We start from the raw sequence: 27,437 nt of genomic DNA on the forward strand, positions 1-27,437 counted from the left end.
TGGTGTTGCCGGTCGGCGCTGATCCTCTGTGCGGGAATCTCTCCACTTTGCCTTCCGCACCCCTGTTGCTGCGCTCTTCTCCACGGCACTGAATCTTCCCCCCTCCGCCACCCTCAGTCTCCGCCCCGGAAGCGCTTCCTAGTGTGTGGAAACCTTTCCTCCTTCACAGCTCCCTCCCACTGGTGCAGGTCCCGTCCCTATCCTTTTTGTCTCTGTTCTTTTTTCTTTTGCCCTACCCAGGTACGTGGGGAGTTTCTTGCCTTTTGGGAGGTCTCAGGTCTTCTGCCAGCGTTCAGTAGGTGTTCTGTAGGAGTTGTTCCACGTGTAGATGTATTTCTGATGTATCCGCGGGGAGGAAGGTGATCTCCACGTCTTACTCTTCCACCATCTTCCCCCTCTCCCCTAGTTGACTTTTCTTGATGGTGAAGCTTTACCCTTTTTAGTATCATACTTTTTAACTTTAAAAAAAATTGGTGAAAGTCTATAACTGAAGGTATATTTTTCATCATACTGATCATAATCTTTTCTTAGTGATTTAAGCTTATCATTAAACATACCAGTTAATGAGTTCTGCAAAAATTTTGTGTCAACTGGGTGTTAATTCCAGTAGTGACACTGGAATTTGTTTTCTTAGAGAAAAAAAAATCCTTTGTTATTAGTTTGCTTTCTGGTTATTTCTTTTAAAAGATAGAATAAAGCATGTGCTATGTGCCCTTCTTTTACTCTTTTATTTTTGTAGAATTCATTAATGTATCAAGCTGAAGCAGCTTTATCCCAAGTAGTATTCACTATCTTCTAAAAACCTTTTGATTTAACATCAGTCAGAATGTTTTCTGTGCTTTCCACATAGGTACAAAATGAATGTCAGACATCTTTAAGCCAGGTTACATGCTCTCTTCTGTCTCACTTGCATTAAATTTGCTGGTTGGTTATAAAAGCAGAATATTCTTTACCAATTTAAGAATTGGTTTTGGGCTTATTTGCTAAAGGATAACACCACAAATACAGATGTATTATAAAACTATCTTTAAATATGTCTTCAAATTCAGATGAAGAAACATTGACTACCTATTATAAGAAAGATACAAAAGAAATAATACGTGGTCTTGATATTTGCAGATGTTAAGATAAGTACAAAATGATTCTTAATATAGTAAAGAATATGAATTATCATAAGAAAAGTAGAAATACAGTGGTATACATTTTGAAGGACGAATAGCCTGCATCTCATTTGGGATAAGAAACTACCATAAGATTCATTAGTTCATTCATGAATATTTATTCATGTTCATTGCTAATCTACCATTCTGTGTTCTATGGCTGGGGAATGAGCAAGGAGCAAAACAGTCTCTGTTTTCTTGGAACTAACATTCTAGTTAGGTAATGCAAACAATAAACAAGCAAACAAACATATATACAGCATGTCAAGCAGCGATAAGCATGTTGCAGAAAAACAAAGCAGGTTAAAGGTAGGAGAGAAGGCTGGGAAACAGAGAGTGTGTACTAGTCATTGTTCATTTGTCAAGGAAGACCTCACTAAGCAGAATCTGGAAAGAAGCAGGGGAGCAAGTCCTGTGGGTATTTGGAAGGAGAATCTTTTAGGCTGAGGAAGCAGCCTGAAGGCTGCTTCCTCAGCCTAAAAACCTAAGCCTAAAAAACAGGACCTGAAGTGGAAGTATGCTTGGTGTGTCCAGGGAATAGCAAGGAAGACATTGGGGCTGAATGTAGTAAGGGAGGGGAGAATGATTGAGGTGTACGGGGGCCAGACGGTAAAGGGTCGTCTAAACCATTGTAAGAACTTGACTCTTATTTCAAGTGATATGGGAAGCTAAGAGAGGGTTTTGAGCAGAGGAGGGACTTGATCTGACTCAAGTGTTTTATAATGATCACTGGAGCTTCTGTGTGGGCTGTAGTGGGGCAAGGATGGAATCAGGAAGACTATTTAATAGGCTCTTGCAATAATCCTGGTAAGAGATTATGGAGGCAGAAGAGAAGGAGAGAAGTGGTCAGATTTTGGATTTATTTTGAAAGGAATGATGACAAGATTTGTTGATATTTTGAGCATACTTTGTGCCTTTTATGAACACTGGGACAGCCAGAAATAGCTTCTTGAGACCCTATCCTAAATATATTTCACTTATACTCTTAATTTGAAGAAAAAATATGTGAGAAAGGAACAGCAGTGAAATTTACTTGATATAATGTGTAGTAATTATTCGTCTTAAAAGACAACATAGGACTGGGACAATACATGTTTCATTAGTAACTGGTTTGTATTGAAGAGCACTGACTCTGAGAGTCTTCTTAGTGCCATCCAACACCCAGGGACCTCATACTACCCTGGGAGACTTAACCTATCTCTAAAGCCATAATAACCACATGGTTTTCTCTTAGAATATCCTTTCTTTTTTATTTTTGCTTAGTGAAATTCTAAAAATATATGGTTCGCTTAAAATGGATAATAAGTTCTACCCAACTTTTATCTGATGCCTGTCCTAAATTCCAAGTTTTCATTTCATTATCAGATAACTAAGGATCTTTAAAGAAGTAATAAATGTGCTTTGAAAAGTCTTTAAAATAATAATCAATCGATTAGTGAGTATGAAGAAAAATGGTTGGAGAAACTGATATGTTATTTGGAAGCCAATGGCAAAGAAAAAAATTGAGAGATATTTTTCTTCTAAAAATAAACTATGCTAGTTCAGAAACTTAATTTGAAAAACTCATATAATTTCTTATATTTTCCCCCCAAGTGATTAAATTCAATTTGAAAGTAATAAAGCTCTACTACAATATTGGGAATAATTCAGTGGTTGAAGTGAAACTGATAGTTAGGGCGTGAGTATATTGTTAATTAGAACACATAGTCATAATTCAGAGATTGGAATTCCCTACTATCATAGGTCTAATTTCTGTAATGGAAGAAAGTGATTCCTCAGGCAATATATAGAATTATGTGAGTCTGTATATTACTAAAGACTACCTATTTTGGGTTAGATTTTATTTAAGGTTTTTTCCTACTTAAGTGAGGACAATGTTATATTCTACCTAAAGTTCATGTCCTTCGACATTCCTGACAGTATGCCTGAAGTAATGTATACCTCTATGGCAGTTGGGAATCGAGCACCATAGTACAGAGGTGTCTAGGCCAGAGGTGAGGATTTCAAAGTCACCAAAAAAAGGTGATAGTTGAAGCAGTGAGAGCAAGTTCACTTAGGAAATAAGCAAAGAAAATAATCCTAGACAGTTAGCAGTATTAAGTGGATTCCACATTGAATTGGTAAGAGGAAGACAGAGCCTGTAGTAGATAAGGTTCATAGGAGGAGAAAAGGTCAAGAAAATCAGGAAAGATTCTTTGGTCCTCTGAGAATACAAATCTTGGTAACTTTGATTTTTTTTTTAATTTAACTTATTAAAGATTGCATATTTCTTTAATGTTTTCCTTGAATATCATCACAGAAATGTATTATTTCTTACCGTACCATATCAACATTTGAAATGTTTTAAATCTGTATTTTATTCATTCAACAAATATTTATTGATTACTTGTTATGTGCCAGATTGTAGGAATTGTAGGTTCAGTGACAAAATAGACAAAACACCCTGCCTTCAGGAAGCTTATTCTGTAGTAAAGGTTGACAGACAATGAATAGAATAAACTAGTACTGTACAGAATAAATCACCAATATATTGTATGTTAGTCAGTAATAAGTGTTAGGGAGGAAAATAAAGGAGGAGGAGTAGTGTATTATCTTGGGCTGCCATAACAAAATACCATAGATTGGGTAGCTTAAGCAACAGAAATTCATTTCTTCACAGGCTTGAAGGCTAGAAGTACAAGGTCAGGATTCTGGCTTAAGCAACAGAAATTCACTTTTTCTCAATTCTGAGGGCTGGAAGTCCAATATTAAGGTTATGGCTAGTTTGGTTTCTGGTGAGGTCTCTCTTCGTGGCTTTCAGACAGCTAGCTGCCTTCTCCCTATGTCCCACTTGGTGGAGACAGTGATTGCACTAGTGTCTTTTCTTTTTATAAGGGCACTATTCCATCCTGAGGGCCACACCCTTATGACCTCATCTAAACATTACCTCCCAAAGGCCCCATCTCTAAATACTATCACACTGGGAATTAGAGCTTCAACATATGAATTTGGGGAGGACACAGTACATTCCGTAGAAGATAGGTAATGTGTGAGCAGAGGTGGTCATGGTGCTGGAATAGCTGTTTGAAATGGGGTTGGGAAAAACAGAGCTGGAGGAATCAGGCTCCCTGACTTCAGACTATACTACAGAGCTACAGTGATCAAGACAGTATGATACTAGCACAAAAACAGAAATATAGATCAATGGAACAGGATAGATAGCCCAGAGATAAACCCATGCACATATGGTCACCTTATCTTTGATAAAGGAGGCAAGAATATACGATGGAGACAAGACAACCTCTTCAATGAGTGCTGCTGGGAAAACTGGACAGCAACATGTAAAAGAATGAAATTAGGACACTCCCTAACACCTTACACAAGAATAAACTCGAAATGGATTAAAGACCTAAATGTAAGGCTAGACACTATAGAACTCTTAGAGGAAAACATAGGCAGAACACTCTGTGACATGAATCACAGCAAGATCCTTTTTGACCCACCTCCTAGAGAAATAGAAATAGAAACAAAAATAAACAAATGGGACCTAATGAAACTTAAAAGCTTTTGCACAGCAAAGGAAACCATAAACAGGACAAAAAGGCAACCCTCAGAATGGGAGAAAATATTTGCAAATGAAGCAACTGACAAAGGATTAATCTCCAAAATATACAAGCAGCTCATGCAGCTCAATATCCAAAAAACAAACAACCCAATCCAAAAATGGGCTTAGGACCTAACTAGACATTTCTCCAAGGAAGATACACAGATTACCAACAAACACATGAAAGGTATACAGATTGCCAAGAAACACATGAAAGGATGCTCAACATCACTAATCATTAGAGAAATGCAAATCAAAACTACAATGAGATATCACCTCACACTGGTCAGAATGGCCATCATCAAAAAATCTACGAACAATAAATGCTGGAGAGGGTGTGGAGAAAACGGAATCCTCTTGCACTATTGGTAGGAATGTAAATTAATACAGCCACTATGGAGAACAGTATGGAGGTTCCTTAAAAAACTAAAAATAGAACTACCATACGACCCAGCAATCCCACTACTGGGCATATACCCTGAGAAAACCATAATTCAAAAAGAGTCATGTACCACAATGTTCATTGCAGCTCTATTTACAATAGCCAGGACATGGAAGCAACCTAGGTGTCCATCGACAGATGAATGGATAAAGAAGATGTGGCACATATATGCAGTGGAATATTACTCAGCCATAAAAAGAAACAAAATTGTGTTATTTGTAGGGAGGTGGATGGACCTAGAGTCTGTTATACAGAGTGAAGTAAGTCAGAAAGAGAAAGACAAATACCATATGCTAACTCATATATATGGAATCTAAAAAAAAAAAGTTCTGAAGAACATAGGGGCAGGACAGGAATAAACACGCAGACATGTCTTTATTCCCGTCTTACCCCTAGGTTCTCTATGACCTTTTTTTTTTTTTCAGCTCGGTGCTTTGTGACCACCTAGAAGGGTGGGATAGGGAGGGTGGGAGGGAGGGAGACGCAAGGGGGAAGAGATATGGGAACATATGTATATATATAACTGATTCACTTCGTTATAAAGCAGAAACTAACAAACCATTGTAAAGCAATTATACTGCAATGAAGATGTTTAAAAAAACAAAAAAAAAAACAGAAAAAAACCGCAGACATAGAGAATGGACTTGAGGACATGGGGAGTGGGAAGGGTAAGCTGGGATGAAGTGAGAGAGTGACAGGGACATATAATACACTACCAAATGTAAAGTAGATAGCTAGTGGGAAGCAGCTGCATGGCACAGGGAGATCAGCTCGGTGCTTTGTGACCACCTAGAGGGGTAGGATAGGGAGGGTGGGAGGGAGATGCAGAGGGAGGAGATATAGGGATATATGTATATGCATAGCTGATTCACTTTGTTATACAGCAGAAACTAACACACCATTGTAAAGCAAATTATGCTCCAATAAAGATGTTAAAAAAAGAAAAAAAGGGCTTCCCTGGTGGCGCAGTGGTTGAGAGTCCGCCTGCCGATGCAGGGGACACGGGTTCGTGCCCCGGTCTGGGAAGATCCCACATGCCGCAGAGCGGCTAGGCCCGTGAGCCATGGCTGCTGAGCCTGCGCATCCGGAGCCTGTGCTCTGCAAGGGGAGAGGCCACAACAGTGAGAGGCCCGCCTACCGCAAAAAAAAAAAAAAAAAAGAAAAAAAAAAAGAAAAAAAGAAATGGGGTTGGGTCAGAGGAGGTTTCTCTGGGAAGATGGTATTTGAATGAAGACTTGAAATAAGTGAAGGAGTGAGCCATGTAGCTTCCTAGGAGGAAGAACCTTGCAGGCAGAGGGAATAGTAAGTACAAGTCCCTGAGGCAGTAGTGAGCCTGGTATTTGAGGACCAGCAAGGAAATCAGTGTAATTGGATGGGGTAAGCAAGGGAAGGTGGAGGGTGCAGGCTCTACAGCCCTGCAAAGAAAAGAAAAAGGGTGGCTTTTGTCAGAGATGGAACACCACTGGAGGGTTGTGTTTTTTTTTTTTTTTTCGGTACGCGGGCCTCTCACTGTTGCGGCCTCTCCCGCTGCGGAGCACAGGCTCCGGGCACGCAGGCTCAGCGGCCATGGCTCACGGGCCCAGCCGCTCCGCGGCATGTGGGATCTTCCCAAACCGGAGCACGAACCCGTGTTCCCTGCATCGGCAGGCGGACTCTCAACCACTGCGCCACCAGGGAAGCCCAACTGGAGGGTTTTGAGCTGAGGACTAGAGGAGTAACAGGATCTGAATTATGTTTGAAAAGAATGTGATCTACGGCTCCTACAAAGCAGTACAATCATACAATTTTGGAATATTTTAGTATAGTATATTGTTCAGAAAATAGACTAGTTCCTTCCCTGTTTTGTTTCTAAATCAAGAAAACGCCCCCAAATTAGAAAAATAAATGTCCTTTTTTAAAAAAAATGTGAATTCTGAGATAAAGCATGTGTAAATGCCTAGTTAAATATAATCCTGTGATCCACTAGCATTTAAAAAGGATAAATATAGGGTTATAGTAATAATATTATTTGTAGTTAATAATATGATATGTTATAATTTTATTTACTTGAAATAATCAGTTAAATTTAGGAAACACATGTTCCACATATTCGGTTACCATAACAACTTGGGAGAAAAACTGAAGAACAGATGTTATATCAACCTGTTGATGTTTAATAGTATGACAGTTTTGAAATTATAGTTACAATGTTCAGATTTTAAATGTATATATATATACCATACGTTGTCCTCGAAATACCTTATTTAATTTTCCTTCTGTAAGTATCATTATACAATATGAATAGGTGTGAATAAGAGAAACTGTATGATAACCCAGGGTAGAAATTTACTTGAAAGATTTTTCTTACAACTGAAAGCATTTATACTGAATTTTGTATTATTTCTCCTCTCACCAACTCTATGCCATCCTTTCCTTGGTGAGGAGGAAGGGGATGGAGAATAATAGAATATGTAGGAAAAATGATTAATTTGACTTACTAGTTGTCTTGGGTTATGTTATTGTAATCATAATTTTGAATAGGATTTATTTTTTAACGTTCTTAGAACTTTCATTGTCAGCTTTATTTGTAAACTGTTTTTTAAATCTTGAGTTTCAAAGTTACTACATTTAATATTTAGACATGAGAATCAGTGGCAGACTACAAAAGAATTCATTTTAATCTCATTTTATTTCAAATTCTTTAAACTTTCAGGAAGCTGGGGATTTTAACTCATGTGCAAATCATTCTTACACATTTATAATTGGACAACGTAAATGCATAAATCATTAATATTATACATCTCATAAGTAGAAAATACGAGTGTGTTTAATATTGAAGTGAAATGTCGTTGTTGGCCAATGTACACAAACATACACTGTTCACCTTGCAGAATTTCATTTTGTCTGACAAGAAGAGTGTTGAGGAAAAGGCAAATATCATAGCAGCTACTGTAATTGAATTGGCCTCTGAATCATATAAAGCCAGGAAGCCTGACAGTAACATTGTCTAAAACCTTAAAAAAATATTATGGTGCATGTGATGTGTATCTACTTGAGGCTGAAATGAATGGACTATTAGAAAAAACTTGCTTTTATAGGGAAAGAGGAGAAAAGTAATGATATTTTTAGAAAAATATGTTTAAAAATTGAGGTGATTTTTTTTCCTTGAAATATCTTGGTTTCTATTTTCAAAGGAAGCTTTTAATCTAATTATGAGGCTTCTTTGGCTTTAATTTTTTTTCCTGTCTTTTTTCCTTTTTTGAGCTTAATTATTATAGTTTATATTTTTATGCATAAATAATTGCTGTCTTACTTGATATATAGTACCTAGAAGAATCCTGATATGTACCAGCAGTTGTTTTATAAATATTTCTATTGTTACTGGGAATAAATACAGCCATTTCTTAATACCTGATTCTCATATGTTAGGAGTGGTTGATCGTAAAATTTTATTTGAAAACTTTTCCATATTATTTTATCATTCCAGAGGATAATTGACCTGTGTCAAGGTGGCCTTAATTTTTAATTTTTTATATCTATTCAAAGTTTTAGTTATTTATACTTAATTAGACCACTTAAAAAATTAGTCAGACTCCAATTTCCATTGCAGTTTATGAAAGGAAATGAGTTAGAGGAGAAAAAATAAATTTAAAGGTAAAATCATGACATACACAAATATAAAATGAACCACATCTGAGATTTTATTTAACTTATTATTAATGAGGGAGCCAGTAATATCTTACAACTAGTTCAGATGATTGTACAAGTAGGTGCAAAACTGCTGCATTCATAAGGCAATAATCAGTTACATTTCACCAGACATAGTTCATTTCCTTTTCTGTGGACATGTATCATTTACATTGTTTTAAGTTTTCTACAACTTACAGAGTGGTAAAATCTCTCTAAAGCCATGAAAGGCTAGTATAATACCAAAGGATGCATTTGACAGGATACCAAATGATCTTTTAATGCCCATTTCAAATTCTTTCACAGTTTTCTCTGGTTTTTTTGTTTTGTTTTGTTTTGTTTTGTTTTGTTTTCTCTGTTTTTATTTCCTGTTGTCTTCCATTAGCCTTTCAAGTTGATACCAAATCAAATCATCCTGTCAGACTAATATATAAACAGAAGTTTTGTTTTGTTATTTTTAAGTAGCCACATAGACATTATCCTTGTATTTTCTGTCTCTTAAAGTGATAACCTACTATTCTCATTATTTTCTGTTAAATTTGTTTCTAGTGAGTTTTTGCATTGAGACTATTGATGCTAAAATTTCAGATCTTTTGAAAAGTATATGCTTAACCTTCAGAAATCAAGGGAAAGAGTTGGAGATTGAGAGGGTGTAAAGAGACTGCTTTCATTTTTCAGAAGAAACATTTAAACCTCTCTTGAGCCATTTAGAACTAAAGATGTAGATGTAACATCAAGAATGAAGTTATAGAAATGCAAAAATGACAGAGGAAAAGGGAAGCTACAGAGGGAGGAGCTTTGTTCTAAAGAAAAATGTTTTAGTTTACGGATTGATAATAAAAATTTTAAAACGTATGTAAAGATAGAGAATAATTTGAATAATTTAATAAACCCCTGTTTTTCACTTACATTCAGTAGTATCAACCTTTCTTTACACTTGCTTCATCTGCCTCTTCTCTTATTTCTTTGCCCAGAAGTATTTTAATGCAAATCCTAGACATGAGGGCTTTCCCTCCTAATTACTTCAGTATGTATTTTAGAAAGTAGTATCATTTTCTTTCATAATCATACCATTATCATAGCCAAGAAAATCAAGTAATTCTCCTCAACAAAATTAAGTATCCTGTGCATATTCAAATTTCTCTGTCTCAAACTATAGTTTTCTGATTGTTTTGTTCAAATCATAATCCATCAGTATCCATATACTGCATCTGGTTGCTATGTCCCTTAAGTCTGACTTTAGAACAGTGCCCCTCCCCTCTGTTTTGTTTGTTTTTAAACATGATGACGTGTTGAATAAATCTAGTCCCACATTCTAGATTTATCTGATTGCTTCTTTGTGATTTTGACCAACTTGTTTCTCTGTATACCTATAAATGAAAGTTACGTTTTTGGCAAGAATATTTTATAGGTTGTGCAGCTGTGCTTCATATTGCTTCACATCAGGATTCTCTTAATCTGGCTGCTCCATGTTTAGTGATGTCACATTTGATTGGGGGGTTGGATGGTGATGGCCTTAACGCCTCCTTTGGAAATGTGGTTTTCCCCCTTATGACCAGCAAGTGATTGTGGAGTGGTGATTTGGCACTCTGCAAAAGATCCAGTTCTTTAGCAAACTGAGAAGTGTTTTTGATTAAGGAAATATCATCCTCCTCTGTCTCTAAAGGCTTAGCTAAATGTGTGTCTTCAGGAGGAATCTATATAGAACAGTGAAGAAGAACTCAGACCAGCCAAGTCAACTCTAACGGAATAAAAGATGTTGCAGCCATATTTTTCTCCTACTCAAGAATAGATTTAAGATGTAGGTAAGACAGATTTTTTAAAAAAATCAGAATGATGATGAGTGCATAAGAGCTGGCAAGAAAGGAAAGTTGATCATAGGTAATTGTATTTAAAAGACTAAGTAGTGTCTGAGTGTCCTTAACTAATACCACCACAAAGACCCTCGTCTAAACTAAATCCAACAATAACAACCAAAAAACAAAGCCCCTGAAATGCCCATTTTCCCCCAATAAGATAAGCTTCAAAGAGTAGAAAAATCTTAAAAACAAAACCAAATCTCAAATCTCAGTCTAATTTAAAAATGTTACTTCATTGGAGAGGACAGCCTAGGTGATGAAAACTACAGAAGCAGCACCACGTGAAGCTGGCATGATAAGACTGATTTAACTACATTGAAAGTGACAGAAGAAGAATGACTTCAGAAATGTAAGATACATCCATTTCAAAAAATTGCTAAACTTGCAAATACAGCAGAGAAGCTTGTAAAACTTTCATTGGAGGTTGTAAAGAGAAGAATTGATGCTCCAGAGCAAAGACTCATTGATGCTTGGAGATAGAGGAACATAGCACAACCAAATTAAAACATCCAAAGCTAAAAAGTATCTAAACAATGGAAGCATATTGAAGACACAAGGAAATCCAAACTGCATGTAACAGTGGTAAGGATTCATTCATGTCTTTATTTCTTTGACTTTGGTTTCTATATCCATTTTTTGATTTAGATAACATTTCTCAAAATAGGTTTTTAGAAGAATCCCAGAGCATCATGCATGAGAAGCCTGATATGAACATCCCTAGGTAGTTAAATTTATCAAGTGTTTAATCGTCATTGCAAAGATAGGCTCTTAAAGATGCCAAGGTATAAAGAGAAAATTTAAAAACAATAGTAAGAATGACTTTGGATCTTACTTTTCAGACTTTAGAGAACTGTAAGAGTTTAAGGGGGAAAGAAACAAGATCAACCAACCAAACAGAAACCAGTGGAACTAATACACTTTGCTATGGTATCTAGCCAAACCAACTTTTCTTTCTTTTAAGGTGGAAGATCCCTTAATAAATGAAACACATAAAACAATATGTCAGTGAAGTGCTCAGTAGCAGTAGTGCTCTTTACAGAATCCACTGACGATCGAGAATTAGATAAAATATATAGTTTAGTTTGTTTATATATGATTGTGATTATAGCTTGCACCCTGCTGTTCTTAGAAAACCACAGATCATGTAAAGGAATTAACAAAGAAATGAGTTGAATAGGACAAAAATAAGATTTAACCGACATTAGAGACTAAATGCTTGGAAATAGATGTATATTTTCTTCTTAAATGTGCATAAATCTTTTATAGCAATATTGGTCATACAACTTTTTTGGACAAAAAATATGTGTATGTAATATAAAAAATGTTAGGCTTCAAATTGTCAGAACACAGTACATTAAAATTAGCATAACAAAAATTAAAAGATGGGTGAAAGTTAAAATAAAATTGTGTATAAGGCGAGAGAGAAATCCATAAACAATAAGAGCAGTGATATAGTTATGTTTTCATCGGTTGCTGTCAAACTGATGTGTAAAGGAAATTTTATCAATTTAAATGTCTATATTAATAAGACAGAAGAAGAGCAAAGAAATAGAGTAATGTGCCCCAGATAGGGAAAATACCATTAATAAAATTAAGCAGAAATAAGCAAAATTACAATAGTTGTTTCTTTGGAAAATTTAGTCAAAGTGAGAATCATTGGTTAGTTAGACAAAGAATGAAATGTAAATATGATCAGGAGAGGAGCTACAATAATTAACATACAGGAGAACCAAAAATATTTCAAAGAATGTTATTTTTAGTTGGATATTAGTTAATGGGCCAGGTCAAAATCAGAAATAAAGTGTATGCATGCATGAGTGTGTGTGTGTTTGTGAGTATTGCCAAAGTGGATGCAGCTAGAAGTAGAAATTATAACTAGAATGAACCTCCTCAAATTAAATTTTGAGGAAAGTGGTAAGGTGTAATTAAATAAATAAAAACAACTGTATTAGAAACCCAAAGACTCATAACAAATAAGTAGAGAAAAGGACACCTAGCCCTGATGGGGATTAACTTTGGAGAATTTTTAAGTTCAAAGAACAAATATTTGGTGAATAATTAATTCTAGCTTCAGAATAAAAGGGGCATTGTTAATTATTTGATGAGCAAAATGTTAATCATTTTGTGAGTAAAAAGATTTTGTTTTGACAATTTGATAAGGACAACACCTTTCAAAGAATTTATGGACTGGTGTCATTAACCAGCCAACGATACAATACTGCTTAACAATAATGATTTACAGTGAGCAAGTAAATTATCCTCAGATGCATGGGTAGCATAATAAAAGAGAAGCTATTAACACAGAGGAGGAAATTTAGGACTCATCTTTAATTTCTCTCTTCCCTTCCTCTCTGTATCTTGACAACTAGAAAATTTTGTTGACTGCCTCCACAAGGCATTAGGGATGTATTCCCTTTTCCATCAGCATTGCTACTGCCCTAGTAAAAGTCACCATCATCTCTTCCCTAGGTTAACTGCAGTCATCTCCTATTTTAATCTTCTTGTTCCACTTTTCACCTCAATCCCTAACAATGTATTTTCAATACAGTAGCCAGAATGCTCTTTTTAATGTCATTTCCATGCTTTCAGTGGCTTCTCATTTAACTTCGAATAAAAATCCAAACTCCTTACTTGGTCTTTAAATCATGTGATTTGGCCACTGCCTGCCTCTCCAGCTTTTTCATGTGCCACTCTCCCCAGGTTTTCCTTGATTCCAGCTATTTCACGTGAAGCCTCTTTCCTCCTTACATCCCCTCTACTTGCCGATTTCTCAGCCTGGAACATTCTTCCCTCAGCTCTTTACACAAACGTTATGTGCCTAGGGAGGCTTTTCCTCATCCCCCAATCTCCAATAGCCTCTCTTCCATGCAGTCATTCTGTAATGCAGTTTACTGTTTAATTTCTTTGTGTACTTAACTAAAGTTCCGTTGTTTACTTATTATCTATCTCCTCCCCCAGAATGTAAGGCCCCTTTTCACTGCTATATCCGTAGTGCCTGAGACCATTTCTGAGATACTTAGTGAATATTTGTTAAATTATTGCATGATGGTAATAATAGGAAAGGTAAGTAATAAAATACTGTGTTAAAAATAGAAAAATTGGGCAATGCAGTTGAATAACAGTTACATTCTCTCAGAAGTTTAGCATGCAGCAGATTAATAGTCCATGATGGAAAAAAGGATGTTTATAGGAAGTAATGAAAAAATAGCAGTGGTCTAAGGAGTTTGGGGTTTTAATCTGACCCACTCACCTAACTTTGAGGTAGCTACCTAATCTAACATTCAGCTTTCGTCATCTGTAATATTAGGATAGCAATAAGTCCTGGATGTTTTATGTATGTACTTGTATGTTTGTGGGGTAAGGTCCTGCCTCCTTCCCTCCCTCCCTTATAAGACACTTTAATGGTAAGTATTCAACACTGAACCCAAGATTTCAAAAGTGGTTCATATCATAATACCAATTTAGATAACAGGTAAAATACCTGGCACAGTGCAAGGTACATAGAAAATGAACAGTAAATGTTAGTTCCTTTTACTCCTAGTTGGAATCTTTAGGCGGCTAATCCCATATTTAACTCTAGATCTTCCATGGGATTCTTAGAACTGTATATTCTTATTAGGAGAGTGTGTTCCTATTTTCTCTTAGACTGTAAACTCTTAAGAGTGTTTTTCTTATGACATTTATCATAACCATTTATTCATAGCTTGTGTTCTATAAATGTTTAAAATTCAGCATGCATTTATTAAGTACTTATTATGTACAGTGCATGAAGTTAAACACAAAAACAAAGGAAATAGGCATATTCTAGCTGTAGAGTGGGAAAACATTGCTTACTTTAAAAGAGATGAAGGCATATTTACTAAGATTTGAATTTATAAAAAATAAAAGATGTTGACACGGCAAAATGTAATAAAATTAATATGGAAACGAAAGTGAAAAAAGAATATTTTACCAACATATGCAATAAAATCTTACTATGCAAAACAGATGAAGATTTGATGGAAATATGTATGGTCTGTAACAGGATTCTGCTTGATAGGTAGAGGAGAAAAACAGTTCACAGATGAACAAATAGTAACAGAAAACCTTTATAAAGTATGTATAGTTTTTCTAGCAATTAAGGAAATGTAGCTCAGACATCTCCAAAGTGCATTTTATTCAGTAAAAGATTTACTCAAGAAACATATAATGTGGTGCAAAAACAAAAAATAAAAAACCACATTAGTACATGTAATGCAAAAGTATTAAAAACAACAAAAGTGTGTTCTAATCCCTTTTTTCTAAGCCTTTTTATCAGTACTTCCATACCAGCTTTTTAAAAGACAGACTTTATTTTTAAGAGCAATTTTAGATTCATAGCAAAATTGGGTGTAAGGTAGAGATTTCCCATCTACCTCTTGCTTCCATATGGAAACAGGCTCCCCCCACTATCAAAATCCTGTACCAGAGTGCTACATTTGTTACAGTAGTTGAACCTACATTGCCCCATTATTATGACCCAAAGTCCATAGTTTACATTAGGGTTCACTCTTAGTGTTGTACATTCGATGGGTTTTGACAAATGTATAATGACATGTGTTTATCATTATAGTACCACATAGAGTAGTTTCATTGCCCTAAAAATGCACTCTGCTCTGCCTGTTCCTCCCTGTCTTCACCCCAGCCTCTGACAACCATGGATCTTTTTAGTGTCTCCGTAGTTTTGCCTTTTCTAGAATGTCATGTATGTAACTAGGGTCATAGACTATGTAGCCTTTGCAGATTAGCTTTTTTTTTTCACTTAAAAACATACATTTAAGGTTCTTCCATGTCTTTTTATGGCTTGATAAAAGCCATAAAGGTAGCCAGCACTATTTCTTATTAGTGCTGAATAATATTTCATTGTCTGCTTGCATCACAGGTTATGCAGTAACCTACTAAAGGACATCCTGGTTGCTTCCAATTTTGGCAATTACAAGTGAATAAACAAACGCTAAGCAGTTTTTTGTTTCCTGCCAGTCACTTAACCTCTTTAGGGCTCAATTTTCTTCTCTGTAAAATTTAACTGATGATTTCTAAGGATTCTGAGGTTTGAAATTATGTGGTTATCTGGATAGAAATCATAAAATTTTATGTTCTGTTGATTATGAATAACTCAGCTATGTATGTACGCGGATGACATTATAAGTTGGTAAAGCCTTTCTGGTGAAAGCAGTCTGGTCCTATATAACAAAAATTATACTCTTCTTACTCTTTGATTAGATCATTCTATTTTAGGGGGTCTCCCTCAAGTAAACCCAAATGGAGGTTAAAAAATAACATCTCTTTTTTAAACAAAGGTTTTCATAGCAGGGTAATTTATAAAAGCCACATAAAACGAAACTATTGAAGCAATTCAAATGCCCAGTCGTGGGGAAACGCAAAGTAAATTGCATGAGGGCAGGGATCATGACTATTCGTTCTAATCAGTGTGTACCTAGCACCTTACTCAGTGTGATGTTCTAAATATTTGTTGAATGTAAAAGTCCTGAATAAAATAATTTAAGGGAAAGAGAAGAGCTTTTACTGAATATAAAAGATTGTAGGATATGGCACTCTCTTCTCTTTGTTTGCTGCTTTGCATCTCTCATTGCTAAATTCAGCTGTGCCAGCTACTACCTGCCGAACTCCACACTTGACCCTTTACTGATACCAGTGAAGGTCTTAGGCATGTGATGTAGCAGCCGTGACAGGTTGGCTTCTCACTTGGAAAAGAACATCAACATGGTTGTAGAGGAGTTAAAGCAAGAGTAGACTGTACGTCCCAGTTTTGACAGGACAGTCTCAGTTTATGCATGATGTCTCAGTGTAAATCTTATTTTAATAGCATTTCCTTTCACTCCCAAAGGTATCCTTGTTTGGACAGTAGGTCACCATTTAGCTGAGGGTCTGAATTTCTTTTTACTTTAGTGCTATAGTTGGGAAACATTTTCTTCCTTTTTTCAGTTCAATTTACTTTAGCAAACATTTATTTAACACTCAATACATATTCAACCTACTGTATTGTGAGATACAAAGAAACTTCAGACAAGGCCCCTATCACCAAAGAATTTCACTTTAATGCTTTTTCCTCTTCAGTTTATTTTGGTAACTTATAGCCTCATTCAGGGTCAAAGGTCTCCTAGACCCAAGCTCTTGCCCTGGCCTCGACCATTTAAAAAGACCTTTTCTGGCTTGCCGCTGGTTGCATGCCCCCCTCTCCCATGGGAGCTAAGGGAGTAGTCCCTTTTAAGAGCCTGTGCCCTCACCACATGGCACTCTGGTATTTGGGATAGTGGAATTCCTCGCCCAAACACTTTGGAGCCCACTTTCAGGGCCTGCATGGACCTCTTTGGACGCGCGCACACAAGGTCCCTCACTGTGCCAGGTAGGCCAGGGGTGGGAGGAAAAGGGAGTGGGCAGCAGGCCAGTGGCAGCAGCTGGGGTAGGCTCCCTGCAACCTTACACGTGAAATTAAAGAATTCTAATTTTGTACTTGGCTGTCAGAGTCATTTTTTAAAAAAAGGTACAGCAACTTTTTTTAATATTAATTTATTTCTGGCTGCATTGCATCTTAGTTGCAGCACACGGGATCTTTTGTTGTGGCGTGCGGGCTTCTCTCTAGGTGGGGCGTGGGCTCTGTAGTTGCAGTGTGCGGGCTTAGTTGCCTCCGCGGCATGTGGGATCTTAGTTCCCCAACCAGGGATCGAACCCGCGTCCCCTGCATTGGAACGCAGATTCTCAACCACTGGACCACCAGGAACATCCCCGTCAGAGTCATTTTGATTGTCTGTTCCTCAAAGTAGAATAGAACATTTTTTTATGTAGTCATTTTAGATGTTTAAATATATGGTATCTGAGCCTCCATTTGCATTCTTGCCATGGAGGCAAATATCTCCCCAAATATCAGGAGCAGGCCCACTCAGAGGAAAACCTAAAATCCGTAGTGTGACCTGTGAGATCCCGCAGTCTGCTCCTGCCTCCTTCCCGCCTCTGCTGCAGCTGCCCTGGCTTCCTCCACAGCACTCCAGCCATGCTCCCTTCTCAGGTTCTGGCACTCACTGCTGCTTCTTGGAATTCTCTTCTTCTAGGTACCCATGCGACCTCTTCCCTCAGGTCCTTGTCCTTTAGGTCTTCTCCCCACTGCTCCAAGTCATTATTTTATCAGTGAGAACTTATATTTTTGAAACTTTCCTACTCCCCAAGCACTGACTCTCCCCTCCCCTGCTTTTCTTCCCTTAACATGCATCAATCAAACATTTAGAAGTAGTAAGAACCTAAACTAGCTTTTCCCCTTAAACATCTTTCTTTTAAAACCCCTTAGGTATTAAGACTTTTTTCCCTTAAAAAATTGCTATTTTAGTTTTCATGTCTTAAAGTCATTCATGTACCCGCTTTGAAGAAGCACATAGTTCTCTAAGGCTAGTACTTAAAGCGGCAGTCTCCCTATCCTGCCTTCAGTTTCAAGGGTAACCATTTGCAACTCTATTAAATGATTCTTTTGGTATTTCCCACCTTATCTGTATAACGTGCTTATATCGCTACTTCCTAACTTTTCGGTTTTAGGTATTATCTATTTCTTTTCCCCCATAGAGGATGAGAATTAAGTTCTCCCTTACCACTGTCACACCCTGTGCATACACACAGATGTATCTAGCTCTCCCTGTTCCCAGTATGGTTAAGTTGTGATTTTGGTTAGATAAATAGGCAGTTTTTAAAAACTGTAAACACTAATCACAGCTGAGCCATGTCGTATACTGTGCTTACTTTTCTTTTCCCTGCATCATTTTATTTTTCCTGGAGTTAAAAGTTGTCATGATTTTGATTTGCTTACTTTTCTAGGTTATTAGCATCATTTCCACCCCAGTCATGTATATCTTCTTTCAGTATGTTCACATCTGTTTTCTGTTGTTTTCTTTCTCTTGAAAAAAATCTCTCTGTGTCTTCAGATATTCTCTAATCTGAATAATGTTCTCAGGATTGGCTCGAGTTTGACAAATCATAGAGATACTTCCAAGAAGGCTTATTTATCCCCAACAGGACAGTGGGCAGTCATTGCAAATACAGTTGTCTTTTGCAGATATCTTATTATATGAACAAATCATGTAAATATAACTATTTACTATGAATTTATATATGGTTCTCTTTCATATGTTGTAATTAAGTTACCTTTTATTGCAAAAATACAGAATGTATTCTTATATTTCATTGTTTTACATAGAGCATATTAGGAATTACTGGAATCACCTTAATTAATTTATATATGTGTATATATTCTGTGTTGTATTCTTTCTTTATAGGCACTCAAAATTAGAGAGACCTGTAATTGCCCACCACTTTCTGGACCAGACCCTCGATTACTGTTCAAACTCAGCATGAAGAATTTTCTTGAAGAAGCAAAGAAAGAAGACCTAAATATCACTGTTAAACCAAAAATGGATACTCTTCCCATTCAAAACGAGAAGCAAATACCATTAACGTGTATAGTTGAGTAAAGAACTGGCAGTTGAATTAAAATTTATGAGACACCAGATATATGAAGAATGCAGTAATCCTCATCATTTTCATGTTACTTTTTAAAAAATATTGTTTGAAATTTAAAAAAAAGGATACTCAGGGTCAAATCATGTATATTACAGGTATCTAAATTCTTATACTAGGTATTTATTTTTCATAAAATATTGATACATTTTAATCTATTTAAAAATATCTTCAATGAGGAAAATGTCACAGAATAAATTTATATTACACATTTTACTCTGTTGTATACTTTTGATTTGGAGGGCAGAACTCTAGTGGATGAAAAATCAGAATATCAGAATGTGCAGTAATTGTTACTGTCGAGAGGGTTCCAGCTGAGCCTAAACTGCATTTCAGAGTCTGGGTGGTTATGATCAACTGGGAAACTGACAGTCTGAAATATGCAGAAATTGGTTTGCATTAGGGTGGGATTATATGGAATAGGGGACCTTGAGATAGAGAGATTCCTGGTACTTGCTTATGGCCGATGAGAGATTAAGAAGCTGAAGAAGCTTTTTTCATGGGGAGGCACAAGTAGTGCTGTTTGTGATCCAACTGGCCAAGGGAGAAAATGGGGAGAGAGGATCATCTCTGCATACATAGTGTGCTTGTGTTGCATTGACGTCTTAACAGGAAGTCATGTCAACTTGGCCTCTTGACGGTATTAGTTTGGGTATCTCTAGGGTTCTCAGAGAAGACAACCACCGTATTCTCACCGAGGACCAGAAGACGCAGGGGCGCGGCGTAGCCCCCAAGTTGATCTTCCTGGGCAGCAGACATCGACAAAGGGCTGAATGAAGATGAGAGATGCACAAGACACATCCCTAGTGATACCCAGGAATTACTGTGTTAGCTAAATGTGGAAATAGGTTTTAAAAATATATTAGTATTTATGTATTATTAGTACTCCCATGCTGGTGAAGTCCAGTGATGTTGAGGTTATATTTCTAAGACATTTTTCTTATAAGGCATTAAATCAAATAAATCATTTCTTAGAATTAAAGGGAAATAAACTACCTTTTATTGAGTTTCTACTATGAGCTGTGCCCATGTATTACACAACCCTGTGAAGCAGGTTTTATTACAGGCATACCTCAGAGATACTGTGGGTTCGGTTCCAGACCACTGAAAGAAAGCAAATATCACAATCAAGTGAGTCAAAAATATTTTGGCTTCCCAGTGCATATAAAGTTATGTTTATACTATACTGTAGTCTGTTAAGTGTGCAATAGCATTATATCTAAAAAACAATGTACATACCTTACTTAAAAAATAATGCTGTTGGGAAACTGTGACTCAGGATCGCCACAAATCTTCAATTTGTAAAAAACACGATATCTGTGAATTGCAATAAAGTGAAGCACAATAAAACAAGGTATGCCTGCATTTTCATTTTATGATGAGAATTAGGCTTGGAGTGGTTAAATGATATACTCAATGTCTCTCATCTAGAAAGAGCAAAGCTAGATCTGACTACAAATCTGTCCACTTCCACACTCTCGGTATCTAAAAACTAAGCTATCAAAAGAAAAAGAACAAACTCTCTTCTCAGTTGTTAGCTTCCTCATGTATGACTTTGATACAAGTAAAAATCTCAGTACAAAATCAAGGATCGTTTATATTATCTCTAGGACGATTTTCCGGGTCCTCCTCTCAGACCCTTCTGTCTAACTTCACATCAAAAGCCTGGAGTGAGGCAGGATAGGAGTGGAACCTCTCGCCCTGCCTGTGAAAGCCTGTGACTTCTCATTTGCAGTGTGCCCTGACACAATTACATTTTCTTGGACAAAATATTGACCTAGTTGTTAAGAAGACAAGTCCAGAGCCTATTTATGTTTCTCGGGGCTTACTATAGATTGCTTGTAAGGAATTTCCTGATCTGCCCGCAAGACAACACTTGTAAGGCAGAGGTTCAGATTAACTGTTCTCCATACGGTTGTTCTTTCCTTTCCCTAGTGATTGATGTTCTGTCACAGGCACTCCATGACATGCAAAGACATCTGGAGAATGTCACCTACAGGTAAACTAAAACACACCATTAGATTTCCCTGTAGGTTTCCTAAGAAAATAGTGTAGTGGAGACTCTAAGTCTATTTTTTTTCTTCCATTATCACGTCTAATTGTTGAGACTTCCTAGAACCCCATACAAGTTGACATCATGTCAGAAAGAGCAGAGAAAATATAGAGAGAATACCTTTATAGTACATATGAAAAAGATTTTTTTTAACCCATGGAATCAATAAATGTAAGAGAAATGTTACATTTCAGCTCAGGGTTTTAGGAGAAATTAAATAACAATTGGAATGTAATATGTGTATGTATGCTTTAAGTTGTACATGGAAACGACCTCTGTATGTCCTGCATTTAGTTGCATAACTTACTTTTAGTGCTTTTTACGTGCCTGTAAGATTTAGATGTTATTGGCTGGTTAGCTTAGTTGTAAGAAACATGATGCTAGTAAATCCAAGGCACAAATTCAATCTAATCTCTTATAATCCAGATAGTTGTAAGACTGTATCCTCTAAAACTAAACTCAAAGAAAATATGTGTATTTACTGCTATGTCCCTAATACCTAACCATTTTTGGCATATTAGCGTTTTACTGATAATGTACACTCAACATCATCTGGTCAAAAGATTTTTAAAAAAAGAAATAATCATACCCGGTGAAATCTCTGTCTCTTGGTAACATGGGCAATTCACTTAAACCCTCTAACCCTCATTTCTTCATTTGCAAAATGGGGATAATAAATCCTACCTTATAGGTCGACGTGATGATTAAGGGAAATGATGTACTGAAAGCATTTAGCACAGTGTCTAGAGCTCCAAACATAATAAAAATAGCTCCAATTTATTGAATTCTTACTTTGTACTAAGCACTGTGCTATGCATTTTTCAAGCACTATTGCACCTCACTGCAGTTGCAATAATAGATGATAGATGATAGATATTATATGATCCCCCATTATAGATCAAGAAACTAATGTTGAGGGGGTTAATGAAACTTGCTCAAGGTTACATAGTATATTTCTTAAGATTATTTTACTTGCAAGAACGGAAAAACCAACTCAAACTCAATCAAGAAAAGTTATTGCCTCACCTAACAGAAAAGCCCAGAAGTGCACTAGCTTTGGACACAGTTTGGTCCAGAGGATCATGATATCATCAGAGCAATGGCTCTCTCCCTGTGATTTTTCTCAGCTCTGGCTTCTCTCCCCTGATGATATCAACATGGCTGTAGGCAGCTGCCAGGTTTACTTCACATCTAGGTGGAAAGAGTGACCCATCTTGCAACTTTTGAAACAAAGCCTTCAACACTAACTGCAGCCTCTAAAGAGCATCCCAGAAGCAATCACCGTGGCAGGGGATGGGATTGTCCTAACTGGCTGGAGCCAAGGATGGGCACAGTCAACAGTACCTAAACAGAGCTCTACCGCATGGTGAGGGACATGTAACCACGAGGTCTGTAAGTAATGAATAAAAACCTGTTACCTTTGTCCTCTTTGAGCAAGAAAAGTAACAAGATGATCCTTTGAAGATTGGTCTGAAAGTATATTTAATGTGAACAAAAACAATGTAGCAAAATTTTACATTGATAACGATAGTGGATTTGCATTGACACATTTGCTCTACTATTTACAAGGTATTTTTTTCTGACCTGAATTATATCCTCAGAACCAACCTATGAGATTGGAAGGACAAGTGGCATTTACTCACAGGGGAGAAAACTAAAGCTTGGAGTAATTAGGCAAATTACCCAAGTATGCACTCCAAGTAAATGGCTGAACTGGGATTGGAAGGAAAAGATTCATTAATTTGTAATCTTGTGCTCATTCAGCAATACCACATTCTTTGGAGAGAGAGGCATTACCTCCATTTTTTATCTGGAAACCGAAGCTCAAAGATATTAAGCAACTGTGTGCCCAGCACTACTCAGCAAGTAACAGCAGAAATGAGATTCAAACCCTCATCTTCTGACTCCAGAGTCTGTGCTCCTCATCCATTTACTACTTCAGTTGGCAAATCTCATAAAGGAAGTGGGAATGCAAAGGGTTTCTTTCCCTTCACCCCTCGTCTGTGAACAGTGGGGCAATACCCTCTCTTCCCTCACTTAAAAGCACTCATCGTAATACTCCACGGCAGGTGGTAAAAATTATCTATTTTAAGTATATTCCAATACATGGAGATAAAATTCCTGGTAATTGTCCTATAATTTTTTTAATTGAAGTATAGTTGATTTACAATGTTGTGTTAATTTCTGCTGTACAGCAGAGACTCAGTTATACATATATATACATTCTTTTTTATATTCTTTGCCATTATGGTTTATCTCAGGATATAGAATATAGTTCCTTGTGCTGTACAGTAGGACCTTGTTGTTATCCTTTCTACATGTAATAGTTTGCATCTGTTAACCCCAAACTCCTAGTCCATCCCTCCCTCTTCCCCCTCCCTCTTGGCAACCACAAGTCTGTTCTCTTTGTCTGTGAGTCTGTTTCTGTTTCGTAGATAGGTTCATTTGTGTCATATTTTAGTTTCCACATATAATTGACATTGTATGGTATTTGTCTTTCTCTTTCAGACTTACATCACTTAGTATGATAATCTCTAGTTGCATCCATGTTGCTGCAAATGGCATTATTTCATTCTTTTTTATGGCTGAGTAATATTCCATTGTGTGTGTGTGTGTGTGTGTGTGTGTGTGTGTGTACACACCACATCTTCTCTATCCATTCATCTGCTGATGGACATTTAGGTTGTTTCCATGTCTTGGCTATTGTGAATAGTGCTGCTGTGAACATTGGGGTGCAGGTATATTTTCAAATTAGAGTTTTGTCTGGATGTATGCCCAGGAGTCGGATTGCTGGATCATATGGTAATTCTATTTTTAGTTTTCTGAGGAACCTCCATACTGCTTTCTATAGTGGCTTCACCAACTTACATTCCCACCAACAGTGTAGGAGAGTTCCCTTTTCTCTGCACCCTCTCCAGCATTTGTATAACGTGTTTTTATTTGAGACCTAGAGAGTTCCTTAATCTGGTAAGAAATATCTCTCATTTCATCGTGGAAAGAAAACGCTATCAGTGTGCTTCCCCTTTGCACCTTACTCCCTAACTTCCATCGTAAAACCAATAGCCTTCAAAGGTAGGCCAGTGACTCTAGCTTTTTAATGACAAAGAACTTGTTTTATATGACCTGGCTGTACGTGCATGGACTTGTGCAAACAAGTTCTCTCTGTCTTGAAGGGTTGGAGTGTCTAGACACACGACCAGGGTCTCTTGCTGTGCTGGCTGTTAGGAGCTGAGATCCTTGGCCATGGGGCATAAGTCGCAGTGTGGTCCTGCTTCCAGGTCTCAGAGTTGCTATGATGTCATCAAGACCAATCAGGACCGCTGATCATCATGTGATCTCTGGTGCTACCAAATTCCAGCCAAAGGAAAGATTTGTGATTTTAATTAGTCTGAGTGGCCTAATTATACGAGAGAAAATATAACATTTTTAGTTAGGTTCTTTGAAATATTAAGCATAACTGGCAGATTTCAATAACACCTTCACAGGCCACAAGGGGCCTGGGACTTCTTCCTGGGCAGCATGGGTTTACAATCAGATTTGCTTTTTTCTCTCCAGAATATAAAAGAAAGTAAAATTAACATGTATTAATTTTGAGCAATATATCAAATTATAACCATATTTTTGTAGGTGAGTGATGTTGGGTGGTCTACTCAAGGATTCTGTTGTTCCATATTTAAGGATTTTTTAAAGTATTATTTTTGCGGAGAAACAAGTTGAATTTAATTTTTTCCACAACTATTCCCCTCTGATGTTAGAATACCTTGAGAAAAAGCAAGGGCAGCATGACTAGTCTTATTTTTAATTTGGGGAAATGGGATGATAACATTTTCCCTGCCTGCTTCCTAGGGTTATTAGGGGTTTTAAATAAAATAATGTGTATCTGCTTTGTACAACATCCAAAATGCTGTACCTGGGTTGATTCTAGCGTTGTCTTAGCCTGGGTGACAAGATTATTATTTAGGGCTTCCCTGGTGGCACAGTGGTTGAGAGTCCGCCTGCCGATGCAGGCGACATGGGTTCGTGCCCCGGTCCGGGAAGAACCCACATGCCGCAGAGCGGCTGGGCCCGTGAGCCATGGCCGCTGAGCCTGCACGTCCAGAGCCTGTACTCCACAACAGGAGAAGCCACAACAGTGAGAGGCCCGCCTACCGCAAAAAAAAAAAAAAAAAAAAAAAAGATTATTATTTAGGATAGGCCATTTCCAAAAGGATGGCCATTTGCCTGATGCGATACAACCCAGAATTGATGATGATCTGTTCTTATCCAAGGGTGAGAAAAAGGGAAGCTTATTTGTAGCATGTTTTGGTTTAGTCTAATTTAGGAGTGTGCATGTGTGTGTGTGTTTAACCTAGTTATTCTATTAATCCTATTATTAATAATTAATCAGTGTCCCTGATTTCCATCAATTTCAACATTCTGATGCTTAAATCTAGAGAACTAAGATCAATATTTTCTGGAACGGCCAGCCCATTCTCCAGATGAGGGACTGGGAGGGTGGGGACTAATATTTGTTGAGTACTACTGAGGACAAGATGCCACAACTTTTCCTCCTTTTAATCCTGGCAGCAGCTCTCAGGACACAGGGTATTCTCCCCACCTACGTATAAGGAAACGGAGGCTCCCAGGGCTGGGTAACTGGGCCAAGGTCACACAGATAGTCCAGGAGTTTAACTGGGTTTGTGAGACTCACAAGACTTTACTGCCTTTCACATGCTGTCTCTCACACAGAAAATGAGAGCAGTTGCCAGGGCAACATGGGAAACATGTATTCAGGGCCCTTCATTCTTGCATCCAGGGCTTTTCTCGTGCCCCATAAGCTCTGAAACTTCCCATGATCTCACCTCTCAACACTCGTCTCTTGCCAGGAGCCATCCAGCTAACTGCAGGGTGTTCACGACAAAGGCCCAGCCGCCCGCGGGAACACAAACTGACCCATAGTAAGTGCTCAGTGAATTCAAGTCCAAGGATTGAAAGAATGAGTGACTGGAGGGATGTATAAATGAATCCAAAGAAGCAAGCTATAGGAGTCATTTTAATGCTGAGACAGTTTGGGGGTGAGCTTTATTTATAATATAGTGAAGATTTGGAAAGTCTCACCCATGTGCACAGGGGTGTTTCTACTTCACCCCCTCCCAGCCCCAGGGTTGTGTAAGCCTCGGCTCTACGACAAACACTCCACGGCAGGGGATGGACAAATCCTGCCTGTTCTGTGTGCTCTAATATCTCACTCACCCTCTGCTCTGCTTTATGTGTCTTCATAGGACTTCTCTCCATCAGAAGTGATAGACCTCTTTGACTCTATGGCTACCCAAGGTCATTGGGGTCACCAGGTTTGATCTGAGCTGATCACAAGTAGCTAACTCCTCCTCTCAAGGGAACTGGTTCAGGAAACACTGAGGATTCAAGGGCTGAAGATGCGGGTTCAGATCCTGCCTTCCTCACCACTGTGTGATGGCTCGGGTCACTCTGCATCTTTGGGCCTCAGCTCATCCTCACTGTACGTTGTGAGGCTGGAGAGAGCTTTGCCACTGCCCCTGCCTCATCACACTGCAAACCCGCCCCGTGCCCGGGTCCTTCTTGAGGGCAGGGTCTCTGTCACAGCCTTATTTTTTATCCTCAAGCCAAAGGTCTGCTCAATACCTGTTTCCTAAATCAGTATAAAGAATAGTAACTAGCATTACCTTTTTTATTTATTGAAGTATAGTTCATTTACAATGTTGTGTTAGTTTCAAGTGTATTGCAAAGCGATCAGTTACACACACACACTTTTTCAGATTCTTTTCCATTATAGTTTATTACAAGATATTGAGTATAGTTCCCTGTGCTATACAGTAGGTCCTTGTTTATTACCTATTTTATATGTACTAGTATTAACTCTTTAATGTTGCCTGGCAAATTCCTCGCAATGGGAGTCTCCATCTTTCTGTGAAACAGGCTAATTTTCCTTTTAAGTTTGCCCTAACGTTTGCCCTTAATAGTCCAGCCTCTGCAGCCAGACAGACCTGGATCTGAGGCTGGCTCATTCTGGGTGACTTACTTTACTCTGTAAGGCTCAATTGGCTTCTCCTGGAAAATGGAGTTGATGCTTCCTGGGGGTCGGAGTGAGGACCAAATATGTGTCCAGTGCTGGGCCGTT

General features: G+C 37.6%; 1 protein-coding gene across 4 annotated transcripts in view; it reads left to right on the plus strand.

The window, feature by feature from the left end:
* Positions 1-26,219, plus strand: part of OMA1 (OMA1 zinc metallopeptidase) — a 103,713-nt gene extending 77,494 nt beyond the window's left edge. For 3 of the 4 annotated variants that reach the window (XM_081258405.1, XM_081258404.1, XM_081258406.1), the window contains exon 9: positions 19,008-20,585. In XM_081258405.1, coding sequence (XP_081114531.1) covers positions 19,008-19,202 — 195 coding nt within the window. In that variant the 3' untranslated portion in view covers positions 19,203-20,585. Of the gene's footprint in view, positions 1-19,007; positions 20,586-26,166 lie in introns of those variants that run through there. The other variant, XM_081258407.1, reaches the window with a different exon arrangement.
* The last annotated feature ends 1,218 nt before the right edge of the window (positions 26,220-27,437 follow it).

This window comes from Mesoplodon bidens (genome assembly GCF_964165515.1).
Source record: "Mesoplodon bidens genome assembly, chromosome: 2".
Classification (NCBI taxonomy): Eukaryota; Metazoa; Chordata; class Mammalia; order Artiodactyla; family Ziphiidae; genus Mesoplodon; species Mesoplodon bidens.